This window comes from Gekko japonicus, unplaced genomic scaffold (genome assembly GCF_001447785.1).
Source record: "Gekko japonicus isolate JY-2015 unplaced genomic scaffold, Gekko_japonicus_V1.1 scaffold3140, whole genome shotgun sequence".
Classification (NCBI taxonomy): Eukaryota; Metazoa; Chordata; class Lepidosauria; order Squamata; family Gekkonidae; genus Gekko; species Gekko japonicus.
The window spans coordinates 2,518-13,524 of record NW_015172641.1 but is presented as its reverse complement, the minus strand read 5'-3'; the positions used below and the strand labels follow the sequence as shown (position 1 = coordinate 13,524).

At 47.7% G+C, this 11,007-nt stretch overlaps 1 protein-coding gene across 1 annotated transcript; it reads right to left on the bottom strand.

The window, feature by feature from the left end:
* Positions 1–1,995: 1,995 nt before the first annotated feature.
* Positions 1,996–9,940, bottom strand: LOC107119242 (zinc finger protein 239-like; the record flags this gene model as incomplete). Its single annotated transcript, XM_015421707.1, has 3 exons — positions 1,996–2,103; positions 8,903–9,549; positions 9,634–9,940. Coding segments are annotated over 3 exons (1,062 nt in total), but the record flags the coding sequence as incomplete, so codon positions are not given.
* Between the last annotated feature and the right edge of the window lie 1,067 nt (positions 9,941–11,007).

The window sequence follows — 11,007 nt, the reverse complement described above, 5'->3', positions numbered from 1 at the left end:
GGGGGGGGGGGCGGCAGGGCTGCAGGCAAATGCAAAACGTGCCGTCCCCAGGAGGAGCTTCAGCCAGGCCGCCTGTGCTGCTCAATGGGGCTGCTCGGGAGTCGATCTGACTGCACCAGGCTGCGCTCCGTCAAACTGGGTGTGTGTGTGTGTTAGGCTTTAGGTGACCCCCCCCCCCTTCATTTCCAACGTGGCCGAGAGGAGGTGCTTCCCTTGTGTCCTATGCACCGTTTATGAAACACTGTTATGCACTCAGCACTCTGTCTGACTTAGGCCCCCTCACAAGCAAAGTTGCAGAGAGAAGGCGCTTCACTGGTGTCATACCCACAGTTTATGAAACACTTTTATGCACTCAGCACTCTGTCTGACTTAGGCCCCATTCCGGGCGATCTCACCCCAATATCTGGGAAGCGCAGTGCTCCCGTGGCTCCCCCCCCCAATGTGCGGAGTTAAAAACTAGTACCTACAAGGTACTAGTTTCCTGAAACCACGTACCAAGGGTGGGTGTCTGATCGCGTTCCCGGTGGACTTACCTGGCATCCGGCGCCCGCTGCTGTTCGTCTCCGCAGGTTGCACAACAACGCCCAACAGCGCATGCGCACAAAGAGCGATTGCCGGTGGGATCGCGCGGCATGGCTTCTGTGCCGCGCTGCAGGATACCTGTCTGATCGGCATTTCCCCCGAACCACGGGACCTCGTCCGGGACATGTGCTCAGGCAGCCACGTTTTAGTTTCCTCCGGGGCATTTAGCCACGCCTCCCCCCTGTGATATCTAGCCCGTGTGACCGGGGCCTTAGTAGGCTAACCTTAGTGGACTCAGCCTTTTTGACATACACAGACATACAGATGCATTAAGTGCCATTGATGATTCTAATCACAGTAACTGAAATCAAGCGTGAACATATATTCAGCTATTGTCTTTGGTTCATTGCTTAAAATGCATGCCGGGAAGAAAGCTAAAATGCGAATAGACAGTGATGCTAACCGTGACCTTGCTTGCTACAGCCAGCTTTAACTGCAGACGCAAGTGAATTTACGAGATGTCCCCATACTTTTACAAACCTCAGGTGCCAGAACAGAGAAAGGCCTATTGCTTGATAGAAGGAGGTACCGTTTTGCCTGGGAAACGACAGCCCCTCAGGTCCAGGCCCAATCAGAGTCGTGACTGACATATGACAAAGTTTGATGGGAGCAGGGCTCTAGTCGGGGGGGAGCTCTCAGGTACGGAGCTCCGGAAGAGAACCTCTAGGGGGCGGGGCGGTCACGTGGTGAAGCCCCGCCCCCTTCTTTACCCCGCCCTCTGCTTCGATCCTCATTCCGTTTGGGAATGAGGATGAAGCAGGAGGGTAAGTAGCCGGGCCTTCTGACACACTTCCGGTGATGTCAGGGGGTGTGGCCTTCTGTCACTTCCGGTGATGTCAGGGGGCGTGGCATATGCAAATAAGTTATGCTAATGAGTTATGCTAATGAGCTCCGGCAGCTCTTTTTCTACAACAAGACCCCTGGATGGGAGGAACCAATAATCGTATGCAGTGTATAAAACTCTATGTCTCCCATTGTAACCCTGGGGAGAGTTGTGGGATCATCTAAACATCATTGGATTTACACCTCCCTCCTTTATTGATCAATCAAGTAGGGACAAGATCTGACTCTGCTGTACAGGATTGTGCTGAGTGTTTTCTCAAATTGGGCTGGGGAAACACACACACACGGATTATTTTCTGTTCATCGTCACTTGCGCTGCGAAGGACCTCAAAGGCAGCCTGGAGGCGCCCCGACGGGAGTTTTGGACAGTATTTCTTGGGAGGGGAAGAGACGGAGGCCGGATTCCCGGGAAAGGAGGCTGAATTTGGACACCCCCCCCCCAACCCCAAGTGCTTCATCCCCAGCAATAGACTCTCAGCTTGCAGCTCCAGAGACGGAGGGAGAAAGAGGGAACTCCCCGCCTTGGGCTGGATGGGCAGCTTTTCCCCATGTGTCTGAAGTATTCCTGCGTTATTGGGCATGGCTGAAGGCCGCCCGGCTGAAGCCCAGTCCCGCTGTAGGGTCCGGGTGCCGCTCTCGATGGAAAGGGCAGGAAGCCTTTTTCCTGAGTCCGCAGCGCTGAAAGGGTTAAAGCAGCCGAGAGGGGCTGGGCGAGGAGCGGGAAGCCCTTTTCCGCTGGTGGGGTGGGAAGGGTTTGCTTCTGAATTGGGAAAGAGAGTAGGAATGTAATTTAATTATCCTGTATGGCAATGTGTAGTGTAGCCAGGAGATCCTAAGATTGTCTGGCAGCCAGAAGTTCCAGCTCTTTTCGTGTGATGCACCACTAGGAGGTGAGCTAGAGTTGTGTTTCTAAGGTTTCAGAGGTGGTTTGCCATTGCCTGCCCCTGCATCCTGACCCTGGTTTTCCTTGGAGGTCAGGTCACCCTTCCAGAATTCCAGCCAGGGCCAACCCTGCTTATTCTCTAGGTAGGATGGGGTCGTGCGAGGCTATCCAGGTCAGGGGAGAGAACAGGGAGGGTTGCAGACATGCGACAGAAAGCCTTGCAGCCAAATTCTGGGAAGGTTTATTCTGGAATATGTGTCAGCTAGCTGCCATGCTTTCTTTTCTTTTTTTCCGTCCCAACTTTTCCTGCACACATGCTTGCTTTGCATAGTTATGGTGGGTAACATAAGGGAGGCGCTCTTTTCCCCGTGCGAACTGGCTCAGCCAGACAGCGCTATCAGTGTAACCTTGAAGAGAAGGGAGGACTTGCATTCCACTATCACTATCGGTGTGAATATTTCTGCTCTCAGGGGGGGTGGGGAGAGTCTCCCATTTATGATGTAATGTCCTGCCCCCCGCCCGCTTGGATTTAATTTGCTTAGCTAGATGAGGCATCAGAGTATATGTATTGAGTCCCTTGCACTAATCGTTGTTCTTGACAATGTACCTGTACCACTTGGCAGCAGGACAGTATTCCAATAAAGCATAACTTTTTCTGAAGAGTGTGTTTGGACCTGTGTGCTGTTGACCCTGACAGTATGTCAGAAAAACAGAAATTCGGGGGACAGGGTAAAAGCCGGGATGGGCATTGAACAAAGAGTAGTACTGCAAAAACCAGTGGGCTTTCATTACACTCACCAGTAATAGATATTCAGGCACTTCCTGAAAATAGTGGCTGTGGCATCATTACATGCCCCACAGTGAACACAGAAAAAATATTCATTGTGTTTCTCTGCCATCTCCCCATCTTCCTTTAGCAATCCCTTTATTCCTTGGTCATTAAAAGGCCAACTGTTTCTCTGGCTGGTTTCCTGCTCCAGATATATTTAAAGAAATGTTTATTGTTTGTCTTGGTGCTTTTAGCAGCCTGCTCCTCAAAATCCTTTTTTGCATGCCTAATTATTGACCTTTCATTTCTTAAAAGGAGCCTCTTTACTTTTTATAGCTTCCTTAACTTCCTCCACCCTCAGGTAGTGCTGGCAATTTGACTGAAAATCAGCTGCTTGTATACTTTGAGAGAGCTCCTCAGACTTGGAGGCAGAGGCAAGCACTATGTCAGTGGTGTCAAACTCATTTATTACAAGGCCCAGTTCTGAGACAAATGCCACCCTGTTGGGCCAGGCCATGTGTGCCATAAAACAACATGCCAGGTACCAGAGATATAAACTATATAAAGGACAGCAGCTGGTAAGCACCGAGTTGGTGTATCCTCACTGCAAGGCCCCATGGGCTAGGAGGAGGGTCCAAAGGGGAACCCATATGGTTGGACTAGAGAGCCAGTTGTGCACCCCTGGCAGATACTCCCACACTGCTTGACTGCTGCAGATGAGGTTGTTCCGCCATGCTAAAGCCACAGAGTGACTCTGCCCCCTCACCCCGGAACAGTCTTCTGTTCCCTCCCTTGCACTAGTTGCTTACAGGCCGGCTAAGCGCCCTGGATGGGCTGGTTCTGGCCCCTGGGCCTTATGTTTGACACCCCTGCACTATGTGGATTGCTTCTGTCACTAGGCATTTGAGCAAGTTTCAGGACTCCTAAAGCTCCTCCATTGAGGATTTGCAGGCTTCTGTAACGGACTCCGGGCTTGGGATCAGCCTGCAAGAAAAGACACCTGCAGTCATGTGAGTAGCAGTGGGGATATAATTCTGATGCAGAACTCGGGGGGGGGGTGTTCTAATGAAAAAAACAAACTCTTGACAATTGGGAGTTTGGCCGTTGAGAATGTCAGTTGGTGCGTGGTCAGTGGGTGCTGTGCCAGGGGACTGACAAGTCTGGTTGAACATCTCTAAGTCTGAGGACCAAATGAACCTTCTCCAAAGTAAAGGTAAAGGTCCCCTTGCTCGAAAGCCAGTTGAATCCGACTCTTGGGTTGCGATGCTCATCTCCGTTTCAGTACGCGGCAAAATAAGTTTCTTAGAAAAACTAGCCATAGATGCAATGATACTGTTTGGCCACCAAGTGGCAGTAAATGGCCACAGATCACTCCAAGTTCTTTGTAATCTGCTATCCACCCATGCCCGGTGCTGAAACGGTAGATGCCGGATATCACATTCATACTTTCCAGGTGTAGACATAAAGCATGAAAATAGCTCCTGCTTTCACAGATGCATTACTTTAGCTGAGGAAAACTCAGATGCATTCTATTTTTCACAGCTGTCTATGGACACAACTGACATTTTACCTGACAATTTATTAGTCGGTGGACTTTGGAATACTTTGAAGACCCTCGTATTCTGACCGCGATGGTCAGATGAAGGAGAGGGTTTGAAAACTTCTTTTGAGACCCTGTTCAGTTTCAAAAAAGTGGGGACCAGCTTGGCTGTTGGGTAAACACCAATCCAAACAATCCAAAGACCCATGGAAATAACTTCGGTTATTTTGATTTGTGACTGGACGCATGCCACCAATCACGCAATGACGGGTGCTGCATGACGGAGTGAGCTCCCGTCTCTAGTTCCAGCTCCTGCCAAACTTGCAGTTCGAAAGCAAGAAATTGCAAGTAGATAAATAGGTACCACTGCAGTGGGAAGGTAACAGCATTCCATGCGCCTTGGTGTTTAGTCATGCTGGCCACATGACCATGGAAACGTCTTCGGACAGCGCTGGCTCTTCAGCTTTGAAACGGAGATGAGCACCGCAACCCTAGAGTCAGATTCGACTGGCTTTCAAGCAAGGGAACCTTTACCTTTACTAGTTGGAATATAAACTTTGACAAGCATAGAAAATAACTGACGAACAAGAGAGACAACACTCAGTAAATGTAAAATGTTGAATGACAGAATTTACTTCTGAGGAAGTTTGGAATCGAAACGAAGACACAAGCCGGAAGCTTCATGAATATAATTTGTGATTCTCTTATTTGTTGATTCTATCTTTTAAAGCACCTTGTCTTGTTTTCCTTACCCCAGTACTGTGTTAATTAACCATTTTGTTTAATTGTTCTCTGCCTGGTCATCACGCCTATGTTCTTGGCTTAAAAGGGGGCATTTTTGGATGGACTTTGGAGGGTACTCTGGCCCTTCTCAAGGGACCCGAAGTCCAGAGTGGTGGCAGTGGAAGGTGGCGACCCCCTGGGGTCATGACAGCTACCATGAAAACTAAGGAGTCTTAAAACAGTGGGAGGGCTTCTAATGTCCTGGCCCCACTGGTGGACCTCCTGATGGCACTGGTATTTCTGGCCACTGTGTGATACAGAGTGTTGGACTGGATGGGCCTTTGGCCTGATCCAACATTGGCATCTCTTATGTTCTTATGTTAAAAGGAAAATAAGCTCCTTGAGGTTAAGGTGAGCTCCTTAAGAGATTCACATGCCTCTCACTTAGAATTTATACCTTGCTGGAGAGAGAGACTGGTTTAATGGATTTAGTGCGTGCCAGGAGTGTTTATCAGACTAGTGGATGTCCAAAATCAAAACCAAGGCACAGTGGAAGTATTTCTCTGTGAAAGTGGAGAGTACCTGAGAAATCCACACCAAAACTGGCCATCTAGAACAGCACAGGGGTTGAGTTTAGAGAGTGTTGTGTATTGTGACATCTAAGGGGAACGATTATAAAAGAACTATCTGAAATATACCATTTGCAACTATGTATCCATCTGCATCAGCTTTTCCTTTGTACATATATTCCCTGCCTGTCTTTGTAAATAGAATCGTTGATTGGTTTTATTGTTCCCAGTCATGTGTGCCTCAGTGTCTGACAACGGGAAGCATCTGACAAAGTTAAACCACAAGATTCATCGCAGAAAAAGCGCAGTGTTCATGAAAAGCCACACAGAGGGTGTGTATCAGAAGGACAAAGTGGGTGGGTTCCTGGTCAAACAGAGTCAGTGTCAGTGAAAAATAAGACTGCTCCAGCCTGTGAAAGGTTAAAGGAACAAAACCCCTCATGCCCTAAAATAAGGCAAGGACTCCACGGTGGCAGTGGTGGGGTTCACAGAAGTTCCCAAAGAACTGACACGAGAGATATGGGTCTACTTACGAGGAGATCTTTAATAACCCATCTAAGTTATCAAAGAAGATGCAGATGGAGCTCCTATCAGCTGGTCTCGAGACGCACACAAGGACAGTGTAGCTTAGCCAAACCTCAAGACCAAGAACATAACTAAACCTACATGTTTCTTGGGGTGTCAAACATACGACCCATGGGCCAAACCTGGCCAACAAGCGACTTCCTTCTCTGGCTTCCTTTTCCACAGCTACTACTACAGCTGCACCATAGCTTGGTTTTTTCTTAGCTCCCTCAGTGGCTCCTTGCTTCCTACCTCTTGCTTCCCTCTTCCCCTCTCACAGTCACACAGCTTCATGGCTGCTTCCTGTTTCCTGCTTCTTGCGAGAGAGATACAAACTCTCTCTCTCTTACAGACACACACACAGCTTCTCCTTCCTTCTTCAGGGCTGCTGTTCCTCTTTTGGGGAGGAAGCGAGGTGGAGAAAAGAGACAGACAGAGAGAGAAAAAACAAAGTTGGAGCCCCATGACAGCTTTAAGACCAACGTTTTATTCCAGATATAAGCTTTTCTGTGCAAGCACACTTCTTCAGAGGGAGGGAGGGAGGATGGAATCTTCTGACAAGCACAATTTACGCTGAGGAAATTATTTTGCCTTATTCTGAAAAAAAATTAAGATTGGATAGAAGAAACAGGCGCAATAGCTTCGACTGCAAACCTGCACAGAAACCAGGAATTTAACACTTCAATAGGAGCTCGAGGCTCTGTGTGAAAAGTCTTTCCAATTCGTTCCAAATCCCTAAGCTTTAGGGACCCCTTCTCAGGGTACCAAGGACATTGTCTCTGAATTTCCAAAAGCAATTGATTAAGGGTCGCAGAAGACACTGTCCGGCCAGCCTTCTGGGCAATGATTTGTAGTTCCTTTAACTGTGCCTGCTGGGATAGTGCTAATTTAACACCCATATCTCACCAATGACGGGTTCGTTAAACATGACGAAGAAGTGAACTTCAGGGGCCTATGCCAGGCAGTGATGAGATGAATCATTTCAAGTCCCTGTTCGGGCATCACTTGAAGATTGCTGGAGTTCAAAATAATGACAGAACACAAGTCTGCAGAAAGCTGACTGACTCCCGCCTTGGAGAAGCAGGGCCTTTTATTAAAAATCCTTTTCCTCCTTTCCCCCTCCCCTTCATACATTACTGCATTCTATGGAATGTGTTTTCTAACAGCACACCTCTTTATCTTCCCAGGCTCTCGGCCAAGTGACTTCATCTGCTTAGGAAGTCAGCAGATGTTTTTACCTTATGCAATTAGCACTTACTTTAGTTCTCAATTTCCAGCCAGGAGAAGTGCTTTCTGGGTTTGCCACAGATAAGCACTGTTCCTACATTTTTCCCTTCAGGCCGGTTACCAACTCTAATGCAGAGACCTTTCCAAAATAAAGTAAGGCGACAGAAAGAGGATTTTCTCAACTGGTGCTATTAAAGCACAATCTCAATAGAGGAATTCAAGTGGCCCTCTGAGGAGGAAGACGTGGGGGGAGGACGCCTTGGCCCAGGGCTCCGTCCAGGTCATTTCTGGCACATTAACAGGTGGTGGCAGTGGTGGGGTTCAGAGCAGGGGGAGGGAATCCAACTTCTCCCTCCTAATTCTCTCTGTGAGAAACTGGGGGTGGGGTGGGGAGGATAACTTGGACTGGGGAATTCGTGCCCCACAAGGTTCACCCGCCAACTCCAGAGATACTGGTCCATGTCCACAATACTGGTTGTTGTGCGGGAGGACTTTCAGTGCCAGGGCCAGCTATAGGAAAGTTTCACACTTGTATGCATTCTCTGAGGAACATGAAAATCAGACCTGTGCCTCAAGCTCTTGCCACACACTGAGTACTGAGAAGGTTCGTTCCCTGGGAAGACTCCTCGATGCTAAAGGAGAGATCAGCTGATTCTTCATGCAGCAAAAGCCATTGCCCATCCTTGCTTTCTTCCCTTTGGGATATTTTTGAGTTTTTGAACACGGCTAAAGCTCTTTCCACACTGTCTTTATAACATTTCATCCCAGGTAGTGTAACGTTTCAGGTTAGATTCAAGCTTCTTACAGCATTTTTTACCTTTTCAATACTTTATATGATCTGTTGTTTTTTAGGTGTGAAACAGGAGAAAAGCTTTTTTCATGACTAAGCAGTAACATCATTTCTCCTTGTGTGGGGTCCTTGATGCAGTAGAAAAGTGTCACTCTGAGTTAATCTCTTTCCACACTTTGAGCATTCAAAAGGTTTCTCCTGTGTGGCTTCTTCAATGCAGTTGAAGATTGACACTGGTACTGAATGTCTTTTCACACTCTGAGCTGTTAAAAGGTTTCTCCCCTGTGTGGGTTCTTTGATGCCGTTTAAGACTGCCACTCACACTGAATCTCTTTCCACACTCTGAGCATTCAAAAGGCTTCTCCCCTGTGTGGGTTCTCTGATGCTCTTGAAGAGTGCCACTACGACTAAATCTCCTTCCACACTCTGAGCATTCAAACGGTTTCTCCCCTGTGTGGGTTCTCTGATGCAGTTGAAGACTCCTACTCCAACTGAATCTGTTTCCACACTCTGAACATTCAAAAGGTTTCTCCCCTGTATGGGTTCTCTGATCCATTTGAAGACTGCCACTCTGACTGAATCTCTTTCCACACTCTGAGCATTCAAAAGGCTTCTCCCCTGTGTGGATTCTCTGATGCAGCTGAAGATTGCCACTTTGTCTGAATCCCTTTCCACACTCTGAGCATTGAAAAGGTTTCTCCCCTGTGTGAGTTCTTCGATGCAGTTGAAGATGGGCACTCTGACTGAATCTCTTTCCACACTCTAAGCATTCAAAAGGTTTCTCCCCTGTGTGGGTTCTCTGATGCAGTTGAAGACTGCCACTCCGACTGAATCTCTTTCCACACTCTGAGCATTCAAAAGGCTTCTCCCCTGTGTGGGTTCTCTGATGCAGTTGAAGACTGCCACTCCGACTGAATCTCTTTCCACACTCTGAGCATTCAAAAGGCTTCTCCCCTGTGTGGATTCTCTGATGCAGCTGAAGATTGCCACTTTGTCTGAATCCCTTTCCACACTCTGAGCATTCAAAAGGTTTCTCCCCTGTGTGAGTTTTCTGATGCTCTTGAAGACTGCTACTCCAACTGAATCTCTTTCCACATTCTGAGCATTCAAAAGGTTTCTTCCCTGTGTGGGATCTTTGATGACGCTGAAAATTGCTATTGTGACTGAATCTCTTTCCACACGCTGAGCATGCAAAAGGTTTTTCCCCTGTGTGAGTTCTGTGATGCAGTTGAAGACCGCTACTCTGACTGAATCTCTTTCCACACTCTGAGCATTCAAAAGGCTTTTCCCCTGTGTGGGTTCTCTGATGCAGCTGAAGATTGCCACTCTGACTGAATCCCTTTCCACACTCTGAGCATTGAAAAGGTTTTTCCTCTGTGTGAGTTCTTCGATGCAGTTGAAGATGGGCACTCTGACTGAATCTCTTTCCACACTCTAAGCATTCAAAAGGTTTCTCCCCTGTGTGGGTTCTCTGATGCAGTTGAAGACTGCCACTCCGACTGAATCTCTTTCCACACTCTGAGCATTCAAAAGGTTTCTCCCCTGTGTGGGTTCTCTGATGCAGTTGAAGACTGCCACTCCGACTGAATCTCTTTCCACACTCTGAGCATTCAAAAGTTTTATCGACTCTGTGTATTCTTTGGTGTATGAAGAGCTGTGATCTATTTCTAAAGTACTTTTCACACGAAATGGATTTGCTTGCCTTCATTATCCTGTGCTTTGGAATATGTACATTATGCTGTCTTTCATCTCCCTTCTCAACCATATGACCGACTTTCTTTTTCATTGGTCCACATCGATTCCTGACGTTTTCTTTCAAGTCTTCATTTTTAACTTTATCTGGCATTTGTTGATGAACTTCATCACCTAATTCATTCCTCTGATCATCCTCTGCTGGAATAAAGAGAGAGATCCTGTTTGCACCTGGGAGAGCTGGGAAGGTCCAAAGGCATCTACGTGACCGCAGGAGGAAAGGATTGACGATGGCCCTTTGGCCTTGGCCACCTTGGCTGATCTTAACCACCACTCCAACTTTACCCCAGAATATCTAGTATTCAAAGATATCTCATCCCCTCAAATGCCACAGCTGAGCTCTTGCCCACAAGGAGCTCTTGAGCCTCGAGATTTCAGGTCCTCCCTCCTTCCCCAGTGGGCTGTATGATTGTACAAAACGTTACTCAGAAGTGAATCATAACCCTGAAGGATACTCACTCTCAGGCAGCTCATTTGGGAACGAAACATGGTCTTGGGATCCTCTTGAGGAAATCCTCAGCCTTTCTTCAGATGCAAGGCTGTTGTCTATCCCCACCGTAGTCTCTCCTATACTCCTGCCTTCGTTCACAGACAGACAGAGAGAGAGAGAGAGAAAGGGATCATTCTGACACTGGGAAGGAAAGAAATTCAAGGATTCTTCTGGGAGGATGAAACCATGGTCAAGATCAAAGCCCACAATCCCAACCAGTATCGGGGAACAGATCTGTGAAGCAAAGCACCCTGGTTCCTCCAAGGGTTTACGTG